This window comes from Helobdella robusta (assembly GCF_000326865.2).
Source record: "Helobdella robusta unplaced genomic scaffold HELROscaffold_17, whole genome shotgun sequence".
Classification (NCBI taxonomy): domain Eukaryota; kingdom Metazoa; phylum Annelida; class Clitellata; order Rhynchobdellida; family Glossiphoniidae; genus Helobdella; species Helobdella robusta.
In genome coordinates this window covers 2,342,389-2,366,125 of record NW_008703942.1, presented here as the reverse complement: position 1 = coordinate 2,366,125, position 23,737 = coordinate 2,342,389, and the positions used below count along the sequence as shown (strand labels likewise).

Below are 23,737 nucleotides of genomic sequence, written 5' to 3'. Positions count from 1 at the left end.
AGATGATGTTTCTTTCTACGATGGGGCGAGGCTTGCTGATGCGGTAGGAAATATTGCGTGGCGTTCGTTCGATGCATAATTAACAAGCCCATTATCGACACTTTGTGAACTCATTCAATATTCTCTAGCATTATCGTGTTGAAACTGTCGTTAGCTGTTTGGTGTTGTTGCGTTTGTGGTCCGTGGCCGAGGAAGTGGCTGCAACTATTTCGGATGTGAATATTTCGTAATGTGCATCAGAAGATTGATGTTACGTTGTTGCTGGTGTTAATGATGCGAATGTTTGATGTTGTTTGTGGTTGTGAATGTTGACGTCGTGATTATTGCTCTGACCATTATTATTTCCTTAAAATAGTGGTAGCTGTCTTATGAACAACGTTCAGATTTCGACGAGTGTGTGTACTTGGATTTTATTGTCTTGCTTAATATGTACGTGCATTTTCAGACGCCATTAAACCACTTTTAGATAAGTTGATTTCATCTTTTATGTCGAAAATTAAATTTAGAAAAATAATTGGATTACTTTTAACAACTATTGTCAATGAAGAGCATCGATTAAACAGCGACGCTTCATTAATCTAGCGCTACACAATATGAATGTAATTAAATTTGATTTTTGTCGATGTTCTCACAAAACATTAACTAAAATTTATCTCTTTTGCTGTTTGAGAGATTTTTATCAAGGTTAGAGCTATCAAGGTTAGAAGTTTCTAGAGCTTAATTAATAGCACAAGGTTGCATTGTTCTTATAATATTGTTCAGAGCTTTGCTGGGACGTTTAATGTTTTTGTCTCATTAACTTACTAAATGCAAAATTATCATTTCCATAGTCTTTACTAAGCGAACATGAAAATGTTGATGAAAATGATGTTAATGATGACGATAATGATAATAACGATAAAATGATAAAAATTAATAAAAAGTAATTTTGTTATAGCCAACAACTCCAAAATATTTTTTGGCGAAATTTAATTTAGGACTTCAATTCTCAGACTTTGATTAAACATGCAGCACCCTATCTTTACGCATCCCTCTATTATTCTCAATTCGCGTCTCTACAGTTATTCTTTGGATTATGTTAAAAATACATTCAGTGTTTAATAACATGATGTCTGTCGTGCAATAAGTAAATTCACTCAGCAATTTTAGAATGGAATTTTCACCACTTGTATTTTAAAAGTGTTGGTGGCATCTAAAGACTTCACGCCCATTTGTAGTATGCTAAAAAACATCTGTAGCTCTTTGTTTTTGCCAAGATTTTGTTTCTATATCTTTTTGTTTTACCGCGAGTTGTGACTTCAAAGAATCTCGCTGGCTTCACTTTTCATACAGTTTTTCCAGAAATGCTCTTCTTCATTTAAATCAAGTTTCCCCTTGTTCTTTTAAGCTTTGTCCAACCGCATTATTTCGAATCATCCTCAGACGACATGCCTTGTTATTCTTCAATTTTCTTTGTGGCTTTTTCTTTCTGACATCTTTCCATTTTAAATATTCACCTCTTTGATTCATTTTTTTTCTTTATCCAACAACCAATTGGAGCGATGCAAATGATTTTTTGTATCGTGTAGTAGGTTGATTAAAAAAATTCAAATTGCAAATAAAAAAAAGTTTAATATCTTTTAAAAAGTATCTGACACAAACTTCACTGGGAAGTTTTTCAAAAATTTTTTTTGGCTAAATAAAGCGGCATCATCAAATGAATTGAAATGCTTTCACAAAATTACAGGACATAAAAAGAAAAAGAAGAGAGATTAGAAATCTGGACGACGCATCATCCAAAGGTGATCTCCAATGCAATAAATTATTTCTATGGTACTTTTAAGATATATTTTGTTTTATTTGTTTTTTTTAGTTTTTGTTAATTTGTAGATGTATAATCTAATAATAAATTATCTAAGTTGTTAGTTTTATAGATATACTTCTAGATTAATTGCTTAATTTGATGGGAGCTTACATGTTAAAAAGTTTAAATCAATGTGGCCCTTAATTATGTTTGTGATAAAAAAACATAAAATTTAAAATGATAAAAAATGATAAAAACTTTTATTTAAAAAGTTGGGCAAGAGTTCATTTCCGCTCTGCTGTTTTTACGTTTGGCTTTCGGAAATAAACATTATCGCCTTTCCAGTTTGAACAACTTGGCAATAAAGAACTTCAAATACCAAAAGAAGGTTGTTGAACTTCTTGCACAGATCTTCGCACATCATTGCAATAAACAAAACATTTTAAATTAACGTAAAAAAATTAAAAGTATTTAAAATATATGGCTTTGTGATTTAAAATTTGTAATTAAAATAATTGTAAGATGTTATAAGATCTCCTCCAAATTGTTTTGAAATGTTTTAAAATGCATCCAACCCAGAGACGAAATACCAAAATATTTAGGATACATTTGTTGGATAATAAAAATTTTTCAAACCAAGATAATAGAAATAAATTTAAAATAATTTTTCGTACAAAAATATATTGTTTAAAAAAATTATTTTTCTTGAAAGAGTTTTCTTCGGAAAATTAAATGGCAGAAGTAAAAGATTTAAAAAGAGATTAAGAGAAATGTAAAAAAATTTAATCTTTGTTTTAAGTTACGCAATACAATTGCAAATGTAATCTTTAGTGCAAATTAATCTATATGAATATTTATTTATGTTTTAATTATATTTTTTATGGCCACAAAACAATAAATTGAAATGCACAGTTTAGACAATGAACATTTTATTGCCCCTACGCAATTACTTTTAAGTTGAAAAAATATCATTTTATTTAAATTTTATGCTACTTCTCACGCCGCCTTCTTGATTGAATTAAAAATATCTTTTATTCGAAACGAAATATTACGTTGTACATTTTTGAGGCAAAACGTTGGCTCCTGTACGCCAGCAAATTAAAACCAAATTAAAATTTTAATAACATTCTTGCAAATCACTGAAAGAAAAATAGTTCAGTTGAATCTCAACGTTCGACACTGCAAAAGAGAAGTTAGCCAAACAACAAAGCATTTGACAGCAACTCATACTACATTTTTTTTGTCTTGTAAACATTTATAACATTTCCATTGTTAATTAGGGTTCCAATTAAAGTCACTTTTGTTATGAACCATTATCCTCTACGGTTCATGATGTTTCTATTTGCTGCCTCAAAATTAACTGATCAACATTCCAACAAAATGATTAAAAACTTGAGAGATGGTTCAAACTGCTAAGTAACAAAATTGTGATCAAAATATTGTTTGTTTATTGTTTCAAGAATACTTGTTTATTATTAACTCTGCAGGACCTGTCCTTGTATTTACATCTTAACTGCACCCAGTTGTGCATTAAAATATCATTCTTGGCGGTCTTAATACAAAGTGTAATAATATTTTTTGTCATAACTCCTCTGTTTATTGCCTGCCGGGGAGTTACTAAAAATACTTGCTTTGGTGACAGGTGGCTAATTAAAAATTTATCATTCACAATTTCAAATCAAAGTTTTATGATATGGGTTTAGTGTTATTTATAACTAACTTTCATAACTGGCGAGATATTTTTTGCTGTTTGTTTGTGCTAACTCGGTGTTATATTGTGTTAACACGATATAACATAATATAAAGTCCATCATATAACAAACAAAAGTAATAAAAATATGTTAACTCAACGCTAACATAATCCTTAACATTTTACAAAACTTTGAAACAAGTTTGTTAGATAGCTCCACATTTTTATGTCCCCAAATTTCTTTTAAAAAACTTCTTTCAACCGTCAGTCTGATTGTACAATCAATTTTTTCCATTATTGGTTCGGAGACCATGCATCATTCACATAAATGTAAACGCTCTACGAAACTATAACATTTATATAAGTATTGTATTTATACATTTTATATAAACGTATATAATTATAAAAATATAAATCTATAATTCAATATATAAATATATAATATTATATATATATATATATATATATATATATATATATATATATGACACATATATTTGAGATATCCTTAATTAAGACAAATTACTCTAGAGCGAAGAACTCTCATTGTATTTATAAAATCATTTGTTATCCGAAAGAAACAGAACTTGAAATCTTTTGAAAAAAAAATTTAATTCATTGCTGTCACAATGACAAAGAGCATCTAATGTTTTATCGGATTATTGGCAGTTGTTTTATGCATTATGCGGTTTAGCAATGGTGTTAACTTTGTGTGAAATAGTTGTTGAGAGTATGTCTGATGGATTTGAAAAAGTGTTGTAGGATTGATTCTGCATGAAACGGAAGCGATGTTCTGTTAATGTAGTTTATATGTGAGTGTTGTTGTATCGGTGGGGAGACAGTTTTGTATCGCAGCGAGGTTGTGTGTATGTTGTATAGATCCGCCACTGGTTGCATTTGACGATGTATAATGATAGATCATACATAATAAACGTGTTGATTTATTCTTTACATCTCATTTCAACAATGTTTAATGTGAATTTTTTTAAATAAAATCATTTGTCATTCCGAATATATAAATACTAGACTTATGTCGTTATGCAAGTTTATTTCAAAATTGAGGGGCTTCATTTCTTGCGATGAATGTCTACGTTGTTAGGCATGTCAAGTTATACATACACCCAAGATTATCATTCAACGAAACATTTAGACAGATTTTTATTAAATAGAAATTACCTATCAGTAAAGATTAACGAACCATTAATTTAGATGAACAACAGACTTCATAATGATGCTCTATAACCATTTTTCACATATATTAGCTGAAATTTCTGCCTGTAAACATAGGTTAATGTTTGACAATTTTATAATTGTAAATTATCATTCTTTATAATATTCACTGTTTGCTCGGCAAACATTGTGCGTCAGTAAATTACATGGAAGCAATAAACGTGCATGAGACAGATCTTTAAACCCGGACGTTACAAATTAACAAGATGTTTACTCAGTTGCATTATTAGAAATCATCTGCCTGCCTCTCCTTTAAACAAGTTTATTAATTTTCGAGATGATTTATCAAATGAGAAAATAATTTGCAAACGTCGTTAATTGTTCTTATGTTGTTGAGATTGCCTGGTTTGTTGATTTCTTCACTGGTCAGTATAGTGTTTGTTCATTGTTATTCGTTTCAACATGCATGTATAATTGCATGCTGTGTAGATGCTGAAGATGGTGATTGTTAAGATGCATAGTACTTTGAAAAGATGCATTTGAAAAGATGCATTATTTTATCCATGGTTGGTTGAAACATGCATGTTTGTGTGCATGGATGTTAGAAGAGATACTACATATTTGTGAAAATAAATTATTGAAAACTTAAATAACACTTATATTAATCCTAATCAATAAAATTAATGAACCGGACCGGTCTTAACTGCATTCAATTCAAAATTTAAATATCATAGAAACATGAAATGTTAGCGGTGAAGTGTTAGGTACGATGGTCTAATGGTTAAGGTCGCCTAGTGCTGTTTCGCAGTAACCGGGTTCGAATGTGACGGAAAGATCTCCGCCTATCCCATGCTTCGCGTGTGATGCGTCGTTTAGTATGTATTCATGTATGATGTTTATTCGCTTTGTTGAATCTTCTGAATTTTGAACGAGTGTAATTGACCTTTAACCTTTTTTAGGTGAACAACATTACACGTGGACGTTTATTGCACGCCATAGGGGTAGATGAAACCTTCCCTTCTGGTACACATCCACTGCAGATAAGATGGAAACCTCAAAAACAGCTCGGCTTGTTTCTAATTCGCACAACTAAGGATAAAGGATATAACTACAATATTTTCAATTTAATTGTGGAGTAATGTTGTTGTAATTGTTGAAATATAATCGAAGTTGTTACTTGAAATTGAGATATAGTTTTAATCCACCTAGTTTTTTTACGTTTTAGAAGCGTGCAGATGATGTAGATTCTCGATAACAGTTGTATAAATTGTACATTTTTACTTGTTGGTCTTTATTATTTGGTATTTCATTTTTTTTTCAAACTTTTTATTGACATTTTTATAGTTTTGAAGACATTTCAAAAGTGATACAGCCAGTAAAAAGATAAAATTTGACTAAAATAACGATTATGATGAAAATAATAAAAAAAAAGTATCATAAAAAGCTTACGAATATTTTGTTTCTTTCATACAGTTTTAATAATTTTTAACTTGCGCAAAAAAATTCTAAAAAATAAAGTGCAAAAAATTGAACAGCAAAAATGTAGAGGAGTTTTTTGTCGGTGGCCTTATTAAAGTGGCACTGTTCGTGTCTGGAATCGTAAGGAGGAAGTCAGAAGTTTAATTATAATTAACGACCATTCCAGTCCATCTTCATCTTCGTCCTCTTCCTCACCATCACATTTCAAACTAACATTTTCATCTTCATCTTCACCATTATATTTAAACATTTTTTTCTCAAAAATTTTCTATCTGTCACTTCATTAAACATTTATCAATTTTTGTCTCTCGTGTACCAACTCGATTCCATTGCAAAAGTTCGTTGTTAACCACGCGTGAAATTGCCTCACAATATGTTTAATACGCTTAATGTAATTACCCATGCTGGTTCCTTGTTGACTTTGGACCAGCGCAAATATTTGTTTTCCACGTTCTATATGTGCTCGCCCGTCCAAGGAGGATAATTTATATACGCCCGCCTGAATACATACATGCTGTGAGAGCGAGTTCAAACGAGAGATCCACTTTTTGTTCATCCTTTTTTACAAGAATTTATTGAGTTTTAATGTTGTTTGGGTTTTTTCTTGCGTAAATTTACATAAACTTCAGTCAGTTTTCAGCTGAATATAACATAAAAACTTGGTATTATAATGCTTGTTGAAAATGCTGATTAAGAGAATAAATTTGATTGTAAGACAGGAAGGTCACATGCTGTTGCTTTGTTTTGCACGCTCCAGCACGAAGACATTACGTTGATGCTTCAATGGACCTGGAAAGAATTTTTTTGAAAAAATTGAAAGAATTTCATGCACTCGTTATTCCCCATTATGCAAATTGACACGAAACTTCATGAGCACATGTAACAAGTGTGCACCTAACTGCTGTTGTGTGTCAGTCCATATGTCCTAAGTAAATGAGTGTGTTTAATTGTGTGTGTGTGCTGTTTATAAGTGTGTGTATTGTGCATGTAAAATGTGAATGTGTGTGTTTTGTATTAAGTGTGTGTGTATTTATGTAGATAGGAAAGTTTTTAAGTTTTGTTTTATGTGGATGGAAGTATGTTTGTGTGTTAGTGCACATTTGCGTTGTACTTAGGTGTGATTTTTTACATAAGTGAGTTTGCTGAAAACTATAAATATTACCTCAGGTTACTTACTCATTACATACCCGATGACAAAAAATTGTCGAGACATCACTTGAAATAAAATTCAAAAACTGAACTCTGACTTTTGGAAACTTGAATTTTCAATTTGGATAGAAAATAAAAGAAGTTGGTAAGAAGGTTAGAGAACTTATTGAAAAAAATTCAATAACACGACTCTTGTGACCGTAGTTAATAAAAGTCTTTATTTATGCGTACATCTGTGAGATATTTTTTTTTATCTCAAATAAGTTGGTACGCTCCTTCAAAAAAGATATCTTCAATATGTGCATGTTTATTATAAGATGCGCTAATATGAATATTACGCTGCTTGAGTTAGCGTTGAAAATTTACACAGAACAACCTTTTATTTATCTGTAGTATAAATTAAAGAAAACAATTTATTAACAGACAATAAAATTGTTGTGTTCTTAATTAATAAATAAAAAATAAAATTATGGTTTGGTTTTCCGGCATGTAAATATAGATAGAAAGAAGAAAAAAAATTGTCTAAACATTTATTTTTTTTAACAAATCACGCAAGAATAAGCAGCTGGTTGATTGAATATTAAAAATTAAGACTCGAGTTTGAAATGAAACATTAAAAATAAAACATGCAACTTTACAATTTAAATGAAATTGTAAAAAGGCAGGTTGGATGGGGGCTGCCATTCACGTCTTCGCTCATCATAACCAATTTTAATATTTTTTCTTCATGGTTTTCTTCTGATATATCATCAAAACTATTTTTGCTCTTTTGTTGTTGCGTCTAAATATAAACTCATTAAAACCCTGTGACACATCAGAATAATTAAGATTTATGTGAACTGCTAGAATGAAACTGCAGGACTGTGTGCATCGAGATTGTTCATTTAAAACGCTGTTTGTGGCCATGAACTCATGTGCGGCATATTTTTGAAAAATGTAGTTTTCAACAGTGTGTAAAGATAAAGAAAAATTGTTTGCGGTTTATTCATGTGAATTGGTTATAAATCAACATGAAAATAAATGAAAGGATACAAAATGTGTGGCTCTTAACTGATGTGCATACTCTGAGTATTAAACCAAAAAAGTCAGAGAAGGAGAAATAAAGTAGTTAAACATGTTGGTCAACCAGTAACTAGCTATATTACTATATTATCGAACTTATCGAGCAGTTTCATCGCATGTGTCACAGCTAAAACCAAATTCAAACGACATCACCAACGTTATGACACCTGTACCGTCCATAACATTTGTATTTCATTGTTTATATATTTTCTATACTTTTTATTATATATTTTCTTTTTACATGAACCTCTTTTCAAGAATCTATTTTTGCATCAATAATTCTATGAATGAATAAATAAATGATTAATATACAAATTATAAAATAATAATTAAATTTCAAAATATATACCGAGCTAGCAATCTGTTGATACGATTTTATTAACCACATTATGCGAGATTCAAATAAATGAATATACACTATATATATATACAATATATACAATAAACACCAGCAATTTTTTCAACAACTTAAAAACAGCTGCATTAATATTAGCTGTACTTGTGAAATCACCAACAACAACATAACCATCAGCCTTAAAATTGCACTTGAAACACGAGAAACTACAAAACCACTGACATTAACAACGTTTACAACCATAACATCATCAACAAAATCAATGTCATCTTTATTTAAAAGGACACCAATATTAACATGAAACATAACAGCAACCACAAAAAATCATTATAGATAACAAAAACAAATATATGAAGAATAAAATTATATCTGGCTAACAACAACAATAACAACAACAATAACAACAACAAATAACATTAAAGACAATAACAACACTAGCAACGTCAACAACATCATCATAACAACAATTTGGGATAATATCAACTACATGCTATAATAACGTTAAAAACATCCTGAAAATCAAAAAAGACTAAAAAAAACATGTGATGGCTACATCTTCAGAATCAACAACAGCTTCAAAACCAACAACAGCTTAAGCAGCACAAAACAACAGCAACAACGGCCTCAGCTAACTTGTAGGATAGCCGGGAACATCCCATACCCAAGGTATATATTCATTTGAAGTTGAATTCTGATGCTGGGCATTGTGGAGATGCTTGTCCATGTGTGTTGTTGTTCTTGTTGTTGTACTGGCGTGCAGTTTTGGTACGCTGTTCTGATACTTGTGTTGTTTGTGGCCTGTTTTTTGATAGTTTGAACTCTGCATTTGTTTGATAAATGTCATGTTGTTGCTGTTGTAAACCTTGTTGCCGGCTGTTTCAAACGCTGATTTGAATGAATTACTTTCAATTTTTTTCTGGTTGATCCCGTTAGCCTGGTGGCGATTGTTGACGTTGTTTTTATAAAAAAAGACGTCGCTGTTTTTATTGTTGTTGTTGTTGTAATATTTATTATTGTTACTTAGATATCCGTTGGTAGCACTTTTGTGAGTTTTGTAAAAGTTCGTGTTGTTGTTGTCGATGTTGTTGTTGTTGTGATTTTGGTTAATTTTGTTGGGCTTTGTGTTTATTTCGTCAACACTTGTGTTTATTATGTCATTAATGTTTTGGTTTATGTTGTTGTTGCCGTTGTTGTTGTTGTTGTTGTTGTTGTTGTTGTTGTTGTTGTTGTTGTTGTGGTCAAAATTGTTGATTCTTTTGTTGGTCACATTGTTGTAATTATCATTCGTGTTAATATTGTTGATGTTCATTTCATTTTCTTTCACGTTATTTCTGTTATTTATTAAATGTAAACTGTTGCTTGCACTGTTTTTTATGGTATTTAGTTTAATGTCTTTGTTTACATTGTTGTTGTTTGCCATGTTGTTGTTTGCCATTTCGTTGTTTACATCGTTGTTGTCTATCATGTTGTTGTTGTTTGTCATGTTGTTGTTTACGTTGTTGTTGTTTACATTGTTGTTGTTTACATTGTTGTTGTTTGTCATGTTGTTGTTTACGTTGTTGTTGTTTACATTGTTGTTGTTTACATTGTTGTTGTTTACATTGTTGTTGTTTACGTTGTTGTTGTTTACACTGTTGTTGTTGTTTATGCTAGGAGCAGACGAATCCCGCTGTTTTATTTCAATACTCTCGTCTGCAGTTTTTATTAGAACTCTGTGCGAGCGGTTGACTGCTTGGTCATTCGTTTTTCTGACAACAATATCATCATCAGTAGCATCGTATTGAATTTTTACATTTTTTGGAACAGTATAGGTTAAACTGTTGTTGTTAGTGTAGTTATAAATGTTGAAAACAACGTTACTATGGTTGTCGTTGTTGTTGCTGTGAGTCTGATGATGAGTTAACTCATTCAAGTGGCCACTATTTTCACCCTCCCTCGCATTCTCACCAAGGTAGTTGTAATTGCCATTTTCACCAGCAACCTGATATTGAAAATCAGTACTGTCATCACTCACCTCATTTTTGTCAGAAAAATTGTAATCAGTTTTTATAGTTTTCTTAGGCCGTTTCATACTCTCCAGCTTTCGACCATCATTTACGTTCTTCCACTTGACACTTGGATCGAAATCTTTTTTAGACCTCGTTTTTGAAGCATCAACATTCCTCTCAAGCACTTCATCATTCAGAGCTTCTGCACCAGCGGACGACTTGATGGCAGTGACGGGCATCCCTGCCGACCACCACTGCTCGTTGGCGAACTCCTGGCCTATCTCTTCTACGATTGATTTGATCTGCTCGCACAGAAAATCAAACTCGCTGTCTGTGTCCACCGTGACGAGGCTTGTGAAGCCGCGTTGATGACAGCTCTGCTTGGCCTCCTCGTAATTTAAATCTGCTCGACGACTCAAGTCCATTACGAATTGGTAAGTTTTGTTCTGTCGGGAGACTGTCTTCGTGTCGCCTATTCAAGTGGGTTTTGGTGAGAATGATTTCGAAAGTGTTGTATATTTAGTTTGTGTTTGAGCGTGTTTGTCGGTTTGCGTGAGTTTGTGTGTTTGCGTGGGTTTGTTTGTGCTAGCGGTCAAATCATATTATAAATGAATAGTTTTTGTATAAGTAATTAATTGTGGTTGTGATGATATTTACTCAAATCGATGATGAGCGACAATGACAATATTTGTGATAATGGTGACTGTAAAGACTTCTAATAGCTGTGAGTTGTGAGATGCAATAAACAAAAATATCGTTCAGTTCATTATTAACTTCACAGATCACCAGAAGTTTAAAAATAAAATTAATATATACTCTAAAAATAAAAGTGAATTTTTGTTTTTAAAAACCTTGAAAAGTCATTGTCAGTTCCGAAAGTTGTAACAAAATAATCTTTAAAACTCTAACACAAGATTGGTTTACAGTAATATAATATTTCAAACATAAACACAATTAAAACATCAGTACTTTTAAAAGTTACGTTATTAAATATCAATTAATAATTGAAAAATTATTTTGCAGCATTTTTTTATTAACAAGTTGAGTGAAAATTTTTAACGCAGAAGTATTTAAAGCCTCTGGTTGAAGAAAGACAATGCGGGGATCTTTGCGTAAGTACCACAATTCATCATTTGATGAGCGTCACGGAAACCTAATTACCCACTCTACTCGCTAATCACATTTTTTCGTGTACAAGTGAGAATTCAGTAGAACACTTATTCTGGCGTCCATCGATAATTTTGCTTTTGTTCTTTATATTTATGCTTCAAAGGTTTTAAAAAGATCATGCAACATAACCAGCCAACAACCTCGTAACATAACTTGCCAACGAATCAGCCAACAACTATCCAACATCACCTACTGGCAATCAACCACACTGACATCACAACTAACAGCCAACCAACAAAGTCGACATACAACCAACAAACATAACTAGCCAACAAACCAACACAGTCAACCAACAGCCGTACGACTTAACCAGCAAAGAACGAAGCGTTGCAATCAAACACTGCAGCGTAATGTAACTAAAAACGTTTTATGTGCTGTCCATTTAAACAATCGTCCACGCTCTACTAATTCAGTTTCGCGCTATTTTTTATACATAAATAATAATAATTTATTATCGGATTTTTATCGTCTAAGTAAAAAATCTATTTATGTTTCACTTTGCCAGCATTTAAAAGGAGGAATACATCTTAGCTTAACGTCGCATCTCAGCAGCGGAACCATCTATCATCTTCAAGTTTAGCGAACCCATTATACACATTATTTTTCGGAAACATGTTCCAATAAAGATATCTTGTAAACACACACGCACACACACACGCACACAACATAGGTATATATGGGGTTATATATGTGTGTGTAGTGCATACATACAATGCTCACATACAATGTTGAATGGGTAAAGTGTCAAAAAAATAATTAGATGCATTGAAGTTCCGCATCAGTTTTAATGAACGATGACTGATATCGCTGGGAAATGTTATTGCATGTTGCATTTATATTTTGTATGGCAATGTTCCTGTATGATATAATTTATTTATTTGTCTATATAAGAGGCAAGACATTTAAAATGTAAATAGAAAAGATTTTCATTCAGGATGATTGCCTGGCTGAACACTTCCGTTATGGAAGCATTGAAACATTGCACACAGAAAAATCTTTTTCCTCAGTGACATGTTACAGACTTTTTTATTCCTCTTTTAACAATTATTTCTAAACTAATTTTATTTAAAATTCTAAAAAAATAGTGCGGTACGGAAATGCATCTTCCCACCAGACCATGAAAAATGGAAATATTTAAAACCCTGTAACGAAGTAGTAGTAGTAACAAAGTAGAGGAAAATTGGAAATTGGCAAAAAAAAATCATGAAAAGGTTAATAACTTTAAAAATCCTTCTCCCCTCCAATAGAAGCAAAATATATGGATCCTTCTCCCTTAAAATTCTTCTCCCGGCTCTATAGAAGCTGAAATAAATGGAAATTGCGTAAGTTAACAGCTTTAGAATTTTAAAACCATCAACACTCCCCCGCAAAAAATTCTGGATCTGCCGCTGGCAAATAATTACCTCAGAACAAAACTTCATGAAACTTTATCCATGAAACCATGATATTTTAAAAAATATTTTCAATTTTTTTTTTCAAAATTAAATTTTTTTAATTAAAAACGACGGCACGGATGCCTACAAAATCGCTGAAGTATAAAATAACAAAAAATGTTTTTGTTTATTTTTCATATGACAATTTTAACATCCATTTAATTTTATTTTATTTACATAATGCATGGCATTTGTCAGAAAGAAGAGCATTATAGAAACGTTTTTTCAAGAAATTGAAAATTTATTTTCAGCCCACGGCTCCTTATTATCGTTAAAAAAACGACAATCACAGTATTACTGTTTACTTTTTTATATATGTATTTATCATTCATTAAAAAGTCAGAATCTGACAGACGCTAAAACAGTAAACTTTAGTGAAAACACTTTGGTTCTTTTTATTTGTTGTGTTAAGAATAGAGGCCTACATGGAAAATTTCCCGCAAATTTTCCCGTAAATACCCACTGGAAAACTGCGAGTTGAGAACAGAAGTTGGAGGGAAACTCGCGGGGCGGGAATGAAAAGCGAGGGGAAACCGCGGGGCGGATATTTTTCGTGCGGAAAGTACCGCGGGACGGGAAAAATTTTAGAGGGAAAACCGCAGTTGATTTGACTTTGATGGCGAAGTTCCAAAAATGTTGAAACTTAATGAGAAACTTCATAGCTTGAACAGCGACGCAATTGAAAAAGTTAGATTATTATTAAGTTTAAAGCAAAGCAAGCTCACTGATGAATATGCATTACGCTAAATAATATTCATTGTGATGACACGAAAGGACACGTGACCAATTATATTAAGTGTTATGTGCAGGGCACATCACTATTTCTCCTATATGTTTTTGGGCGATAATTAATGTACAATGTGACTTTTACTGTGATGTGCTTTTTAATTCGTTCAATTCGTTTGGTTATAGAACGTTATATTTATTTTACGTAATAAATTAGTATACGTACATTACGCTTATTGTTTTCTATTTAGTTTGTGTTTCAACTCTTCAAAACACAACATTAAGTATGCAGCTTGAATACAGAATCTGTCTTTATCAGCTGTTTACAGTTTACACAGATAAATACGTGATCAGCGAGTTCTATTTTTATTTTGTTTTTTTTTATTTCGACGACAACCTAGTGTTAGCAGTTTGGTAAATATGGACAAATCGGCAGTCAAGAAAGTTAATATCTTCCGAAAGTCAGCGAATAACGTATTTATTTTCTCAACAGTCAAGGACTGTCAAGTCAAACAATTTACTAAAACACTAACATTATAATTTTTCTTTGTTTTTATAATAAAAATTGTACATAGAATGTACTACATAATACTCTGACTATGGATACTTTATTGTCTTTGTTAATAATGATATAATTATTGGGGGAATGAGTGCGGGAAAATGAGGATTTGTGAGGGAATGAGTGCGGTTGAGGAAAGACTTTTGAGGGAATGGGTGCGGGTGAGGGAAGACTTTTGAGGGAATGAGTGCGGGTGACGTAAAAATCATTTTCAGGAGGAGCAGGTGAGGGAATAGAATGTGTTCCCGCGTAGACCTCTAGTTAAGAATGACACGATGAAAAACAATAATCGTTACGAGATTCAAAACTTTCCATTGGGAGTTGACGATCCAACTGGAAGGATTTTATGCCGGGATATTGACCGGGATGTTAATTGGATAACTTTCACGTTAATTAAGACTGTTTTGGGAATTAATTAAAAAGTAATTAATTTATTAATAAATAACCAACCAGTGTACATTTTTAACTAATTTTGATTTTGATTTACATCTTAAATAATTAAATATCTTTTGGATAATTTTTTAATACTTACCATTTTATGAAAAAATTTACATAATTTTTCGTAAAAATATATTGTTATTAAAATAATTTCAAGTTGATTGTAATATAAAATCAGTTTTTAATTTTTCAATTTACCTTTTTAGCAAAATGATTGCTAATTCATTCAAAATGTCAACATCTGGTTTACAGTTTTATAAATAATCTGTTTGTTAGATACTTACATTTTGTTTGAATTCTACAAGATTTATTTACTGTTTTTTACATAGCTTTCCAAATATTTATCAAACTAATTTGTTTCGAGTTTGTACAATTTAACAAGCGAACTTTTCATCCTTCCATTTATTGATCATCTGCCAAACTGAACTGCTTACCGTCTGTTATTTAACGTTTAACATAGATGCTTTCAACTTTGCCTTCATATTTATACAGAACAATTTTTAGTTATTATTATTTTAATGATTCTAATTTTTCAAAACCATCTTCTTTTGAAGACGAAAAAACAAACTCAATTTACGTAAAATTGTGTGTAGTTTAAAAATGACTGGTAATATGTTTCAGCTGAAAAAAAGTCAACAGCCAAATGTGGCCGGCATTTATAGCACGAGGGTCATTATCTGGTGTAATATACTCACCAAGCTGTAGACATATTGTAATTAATATGCTACAATTTCATTACAACAAAAAGATACTTGTACAAATATTTTATTGATTATACAATTTAGAAACTAATTTGTTGTCAAATTTGTTATATTGAAAAGGATAGTGTAGGAAAGTTAATCAGCTGTTCCCATGTCTCCCATTTTATACATTATTTTGCTACCTGTTAGCATTCCGCAGGCATTCATTTTTATTTAAAGTGCCGATGAAATAAAGTTATTTGCATACAGTTGTTTCCCAATCTATACTTTTTCTTTTTTCTGTGTTGCTGTTACTGAGAGTTTTGTAAATATTGAGATTTGGAAACTGAAAAATTGAAAATTCTGCATTGCTTTGTTGTCGTAAGAGCAGTTATTTTTAAACGTAATCTATATTTTTAGTTTCAATACAAAAATATTTTCATTTGTTTGCGCTTTGATGAAAATCTTCTACTTCTTTCATCAAAGTCATAAATAATTCTTTTGTTTCTTTAATTCTCCAATCAGCACTACGCACCGACTGCATTCATGAAAAAAAATTTTTGCTTTTGGCTAATTATTACCTCGGAAAATATTTTGATTTACATAAAAATGAAAAAACGATGAAACTTGCACGAGATATTTTCTGCTAAATGAAAATTACTCCCACCTTCCTTACTGGTGAAATATTGGTAACACCATGCTTTGATTGGTTATGAGATTGTAAAATGCAAATTTAAATTTAATTTTGTTTGAATTTCAAATCATTTTCTCCGGCAACATAAATTTAAAAATTTATTAGTTCATAGATATAGTAACTTTTCTGATCGATCAATATTTAATTATTTTATACTTCAAAGATTGTGACCACACATTTCATGAAATGATTGAAAAGATCGCGACAAATAAAATGTGAACTAGCTAACCATTGTGCTGGCTGAATGATTGAGGTGTGACGTCATGTTGAAGACGTGATGCTGACGTCATTATGAAGCTCATTTGCGAAAGGAGGATTATGCAGGCTGGCAACAGTGATATCGAAAGTGGCAGTGATAAAAATAATTCTGACGAAAATGCAGATGGTGAAGACGTTGACGACAATGACGAAGATGATACGTGAGGCATTTTCATCTCTTTTGGTGGATTAATTTTATAAAATTATATTTTTTAGTGAGTTTGGAAAAAATGCCGTCAAAACTTTTTAATGTTTATCCATATTTTAAATTTTAGCACGTCTTGAATTGCTGTGACGTCAACATTATTTTAATTTTAACTTATTAACAGATTAATAACATTTAGGCGATTAGGCCATAAAAATGTTCAGAAATAACTTTTACGCATTTCAAATACAACACCCTTCAGACAAAATTATCTTCAATCACATTTTTATAAAAAAAAAACATTAAATAAAATAACTATTTAAAAAGATGATTCACCACATCTTGATGATTGTATGTTTTTTATTCACAGGAACTGACATACAACGGACTATCATATAAACGCTGTGGTCTTACATTCTCTAACATCATGAAGTATCGCATTTATGAACACACATTGTAATCTTTCATTAACATTCGCATGGATATAGCCATATATATATATATATATATATATATATATATATATATATATATATATATATACATATATATATATATAATACAATTAGTATACAAAACATGTATCATAATCAATAAATGATGACTTAATATAGAGACATGTGTGCATGGTCATTCATTATGGTCCATTCAAGAACATATGTATGTATGTATATAAATATATTTATATATATATATATATGTGTGTGTGTGTGTGTGTATGTGTGTACGTGTATATATATAATATATAGTATACAAATAGTATTACTGCATTTTCAACTTTGATCAGTTTCTTGTTCAGTTTCCCAACATTTCGTATCGTATTTCCATCACTGTTTTTGAACTTATTTGTATAGAAAACAATGTTTTTAACAACTCTTTTATTCATTTTTATTTTAAACTGAGAGAAACTTTTTTTTGGTAATTTTTTACCATTTTCATTCTGGTCCTGTTATAGAAATAATTTTTCATTTTTTGGTTTTCACGTTTTTTTTTAATCGAATTTTCTTCACTTGAAAACCTTTCTAAAATTGCTATACCAGAAAAAAAATGTGAATGTTTCCTACTATTTTATGTAATAATAGTAAAAATTTTTGTAAAGTTAGTGTCTTTTTTGGTTTAGTAAATATTCAAAAATCGTTTGGAAATGTTGTAATTTTTTGTTTTTTGCTCTCTGCTGTATGGTCACCGTGGCAAATTGGTTTGATTGGAAAAATTGAGGGAGTTCAGCAAAGAGTTACTAAATTTTTGTATGAATGTCGTGGTATGAAATACAATGAAAGACGGAAGTTTTTTAAATAATCCACACTAAAGTTTCGTAGAATCAGGGGAGACTCGATTACTTTGTTCAATATTTTGAATGATAACTTAAATACTTAATTAATTAATGTTGATACGCGTCTATAATCTGACAGGAATGTTATCAGATCTAAAATTATGTACAGATTCGATAAAAAGTTTGAAGGAAATAAGGTTAGAACAAACATGAGTAAATAAGCATTTGTTAACAGAACTATACTCATATGAAATTCTTTACCACAAAAAATTGTCAATGCAAAACTCGTAAATCAATTTAAAGTTCTGTTTGAAAAGTTCACTATTGGGCTTGAGATGAAGAACCAATGCCGTGCAAATTATCCAGTTTGATTGATATTTGGATTGGCATGTAAGTATGAGTGTTGATATGCTTGAGACGTGTGAGTGTGTGCCTGTGTATAACTTTTATTAATTTTTGAAAAATTTATGCTTTCATTTAATTAACCAATTTTGGAAATTTGGGCTTATGGGTAGTACACCTGGGGTCATTAAATTTTTTTCTGTTTTGTTTTGTTATGTTATGCTGATGTTAAATTATGCAAACAGCTAAATGAAATAAAATGAAATGAAAACAGATTTTTTTCTATGTGTGGAAGTGCAACGAAGCCAGAGAAGTTCGATTGTAAGCATGATAAGATTGTTCGTTGATGATATGACAGGCAACTTGATTCAATTCTTGTATTGTTTCCATGTCTAACGTTTTTTTCAAAGTTTGGCAGCCAGCAGCCATTCAGGTTTCTGACAACAATCAGCCAACATGTTTTTATTGTGTCATATCAGACTCATTATATTTAATTCATTTGAAGTTGTATGGTTTTTAAATGGTGTAAGTTTAAGAGTTGAGTAAATAAACTTCCTACACTTCTTTATGATACATTTAAGTTTTATGGATCATCATTTTATTATAAAAGTTTTTTAGAAGCAAATTCATGTTTCATTTTGATTAAGCCAGATTATTACTTTTAAAACGTTGGTAAAAAGCCAGGCATTTATTCACAGTATTCATAACAATTTTTGTGTTATATGCAATGAAATATATTTTATGCGCGATATTCAATTGTTATACCCTTTTATTATATTTCCTGATGTTTGTATGTGTGTGCTTGTGTGTGTGTCTGTGAGTACATGTGTGTTTGTGTGGTGTGTGTTTGTGTGTGTTTGTGTGTGTGTGCGTGCGTGCGAGTGTGCTTTCACATACAGTTATTTTCCTACAAATGATTTGTCAGTCAATTTTCAATTAAGTATTTTTTTGTATTTTCACTCGTGATTTCCTTTTAATTTCTAAAATTTATTAAAATGTTGAGAGTTTATGAAAATTTAATAAGTGTCATTGACATCCTTGCATTTGTTAAAATATGAGTTTTATAAACTTATTTCAATTAAAATGCTTTATTGTATTTAATCTAAAAACATTTCACTATAGGGAAATACAATTTTTTCGACAATATTTACTTAGGAAAGATTTCGACAAAGGAAATTTTCAGATAAATTAAACCACTGGTTCAGTTTCAGTCACGATATAACGCAAACTGTCACATTCAACGTAAATAATTAGTGACACAAAAAGTAAGATATTCAAATGAGAAACAGACCGGACACCGAACAATTCCTTTTCTTCGAATAAATATACAAAGAAAAATATTTTAAATAAAGTTTCCCTCGTACATATGTACTTGACAAATTGTAATAAACATCTCGTATATGATTTCGTATATATATGGTTATATTTAAATGGCCAATTTTATAAATGTATTGAGAATATAACGGAAATATTAATTCCATATTCACTCAGGACTGGATTGGTCTCACGGGAGTAAAATTTCCAGAAGCCACAAAAGTGGTGATTCCAAGTTATTCAGTAGAAGCTCCTATCTCTTTAGTAGATGTTCCTTATAATATAATGGTTTTCAAATGAAATCTAGCAATCTTTTTTAGATTTATCTACATTTGTTTCATTAAAACCAGTGTTTTTAACAATGGAATATAAGCTAATATTACAATAGTATATTTTCTTTCTTGTGGAGGTCCATATCTGTGCGTGTCTTACTTGTAACGTTTTGTTTCATTGAGATTGTTTCATTACAGGGTTACTTCAATTGATTTGATACATGCAGAACAACTACTGTTGATATTTTAGACAATTAAATGTATAGGATTTAAAAAAAGTATTAATCGATTTAAAAGTCTTAGCCGATATAGTTGCGATGGAAAAGATGTTTTGATGTGATGTAACGACATGATGTGATTCAGGTAGATGAACCAAACATATTACTTGGCCATCTTTCGACAATTTTGATTTATATTTAAATTTTTAACCTCTCTGATTTATCTTTGATCATTAATTCCAAGTTAAATGTTTGTATTCCATCAACCAATTGATAGCAGATGTGCTATGTTCACATTTCATACATATATAAACCTGGAATCAGAACCAAATGAAAAAGTTGGCAAATTCACGAATATGACAATGTGATTACGTGCGTTTGATTGTATGGGTTTTGTGTATTAAAGGTTAAAAGTTACTCTCTTTCTCTTTTGTGCTTGCTTCAGAGGTGAGTGCTTATAAGGTAGAAAGTTGATTAAATAGAAAAAATCTTTCTTGTAAAAAAAATAATGAGTCACACGAAAATATATTGAAAACTCTGCAATGCATTAATGACACTAACATTATGGATTTGCGTAGTATAATAAATTAATCACACGACACCTTAAACATATTAACACCCATTAAACCTTTTTCATTTGTTCAGTTTGTCTATTCTTTTTCCTTAACGAACTCTTAACTTACATTTCAAGTCCTAAACAAGTCTCTTAATTAATTAATTCAATTTACTCGTTTTTTTAAATCGTTGTTTTATTCACCTAGCTTACTATGCTTAAACATTCTCACTCCTTGAACACTCCCTACCGCTGTCCATCTCATAACTTAATAAGTCATTAATTAGTCACATAATTAATTATTTTATTCATTCGTTTTATAAATCATTATTGCTTCTCATGCTTAAAATATTTTTACTCCGTTAATTATTTTTCGTTATCATTCTACACCATTGCCTTCTATGTTGTAACAGTTTTTGCGTCTGTCAGATTTTGAGTTCTTAAAGAATAATAAAAAAAACCACTTACATTACATTGTTGAAACATCATGAATAACAAATTGAAATGAAGTATTTTATTTATTGCATTTAGATTCAGTGTGCATTTAAGAATACAAGTTGGAGCGAAATTTCGGAAAGAGTAATTATTTTTTATCTGCATGTTTCTTCAAGGCATTCATGTGGGCTCGTGATAAGATGCAATGATTGATGCGACCATTCCACACAACTTCAAATAAATTTTATGCTCATTTTCTTCAGCGGTTTGCGGAGTTTTCCAACATAGATGGAAGAGTTTAAAATATTGAAACCTTCAACGATGATTCTCATCTTGTCATTTCTTCCTCATCATTCCTCATCACTCACGCTTCACTTATCTTCCGATCGTAAAACTATTTACTTTTTATTTACTGCTCCCAAATTGGAAGCAACATTTTTAGCAGTACTTATAATTCAAACAACGAATTTAAAAAATGTCACACCATTTCCATCAAAATATAAAAAAAACAAATATTTGAATTTTGTATTGAATTAAAATAAAGAGAGTTTAATAAATTTCGTACATTTTAATTGTTTTACATCAATTATTACGGAAGCAACTTTATGTAAATGAAATCATACTTTGCGTTCGTGCGGAGGAATAAAAAAGGACGAAGTACATTTCATCCTACCTACCTACACGTCAACATGAAATATTCAGTGCGGCCTCTTTTCTTATGAATCTTCCAACTTAAGAGTTAAAAAAATTTCATTCATTAGTTGCGTTTCTGTTGACATTCAGCTTAAAAAATTAAATCCAAACCATTTAAATTTTAAAGCAAGTTTAAACTGAATGATTGTAGTGCTTTTAACGATGGATGCGTATTTGAGGGAGACTTTTAAAAGCACAAAATGACTGCAAGAGACATTTTTATATTTAGTTTTAATCCGACGTTATAGACTAAAGAAATGGTTAAAAATGAGAAAAATTTTAACAACTTAGTATGATAAAGGAGAAATGATGATGCGAAAGAGACATTCATCTTGGAATGCGAGGAATTGGCTGGAGAGTTGAAAGTGGATGAGATGTAGGCATGCCTCCCCTAGCAATCAACTCCATCCAATGCTGTTCCTCCTCCAAAGCTCTTCGTCCTCACTCAGTCATCACATGAATTATTTAATAAGGACCGCCTAAATATGAATATCCCGTGAAGATTAGGTCGTATGAAAATGAATTAGCACGTGAAACACGAAATGACCCATTTATGCCAACGATGAATTGCTGAAATGAATGTCTATTTGGAAACTTATATTTATTAAAATAATGAATAACATAATAAGCTATGAACAATATAAATAATAATACTAATGATGGTGTGAATAATATGAATCAAAATTATAATAATGGATTAAAAAATTATGAAATAATCAATTAATATTTGCACTGCGTTGTATTCGTTAAAAATTGACGTGAAAAATTTAGTTGCAAAAATGTGACTATTTTTTTTATTTTTTTAGATATTTGTTAAATAAAATATTCAATAACAACAGAATGACAAATCTGGACTGCAGTAATAAGAAAGCGGTTTTAAAAAATTAACTTCAACAAAACTTATCACAAAATTAGCCGAGAAACCCTCGACTGGTGATGAATCTTTCAAAAACTGCAGCGAAAGCCTTGCGAACAAAATAAAATATGTCCTGTTAGCGCCAACAGACCGATGAATAATAATCTCATGTCATGTCATCTGATGGAAAAATGATTTCCCAAGAACACTCAGCAAATTACCGGGTAAAAATGTCAGAATGAATAAAATTTGAAGCCCATAAAAAGAAGTGGAATTAAAATAAAGTGATTAAAAGATTCAGGGTAACTGGATATTTACGCTTCAAATAACATGAAAAGATTTTTGTTACACGTGATGTAGTAATCAGAAAAATTTTCAAATCTGGCAAGAAAATATATAACGTTGCTGATCAATTGAAAACTTTTTTCAGACAAAATTTTTTAAATTGTTAAATATATTTTATAAAGTTAATTAAACATTAAATTTTTTTACTACCAGAATAGTTTGGCAAGTTTTGTATTTAAAAATTTTACTGTATATTATTACTACCATCTGAGAAATGATTTTTTTGCTTGCAATGAGACATGAATTCACTCTGCTCTAACATCAAACGAATGCATATAAAAATTTTATTTCGCCATTATGGTAAATTGCAAGCATTTTTTATTGCCGCATCATCATCATTGCTTGATAGAAAAGCCGGTTCTATAATTTGATCAGTTGGACATTAGCGATACAAATATTCCATTGTTAAGTTACTGTGGTTATTTAAGAAATTAAAATGGAAAATTTGATTATCAGTTATTAATGATTAAAAAAAATTATGGAAAAACATTGTTATAACGGTTTTTTGTATCTATACTGCCAATCGTAAAATCTAACACTTAAGAAATAACTGTTTAACTTTTTAACGTGAGAAATTTAATAAATTTTCACAAATTTGTTATGTTTCTTTGTTTCCCATTTTGAAATTATAATTTTTTTCAAATTTTAGCTTCATTT

General features: G+C 30.6%; 1 protein-coding gene across 1 annotated transcript in view; it reads right to left on the bottom strand.

Moving 5' to 3' along the window:
• The window catches only part of HELRODRAFT_75833 (hypothetical protein), a gene marked incomplete at both ends in the record, with an annotated part of 63,082 nt that extends 45,544 nt beyond the window's left edge, over nt 1–17,538 (bottom strand). The window contains one exon of the mRNA XM_009016062.1: nt 17,436–17,538. Within this exon, the coding sequence (XP_009014310.1) occupies nt 17,436–17,538 (103 nt within the window). The remainder of the gene's footprint in view (nt 1–17,435) is intronic.
• Between the last annotated feature and the right edge of the window lie 6,199 nt (nt 17,539–23,737).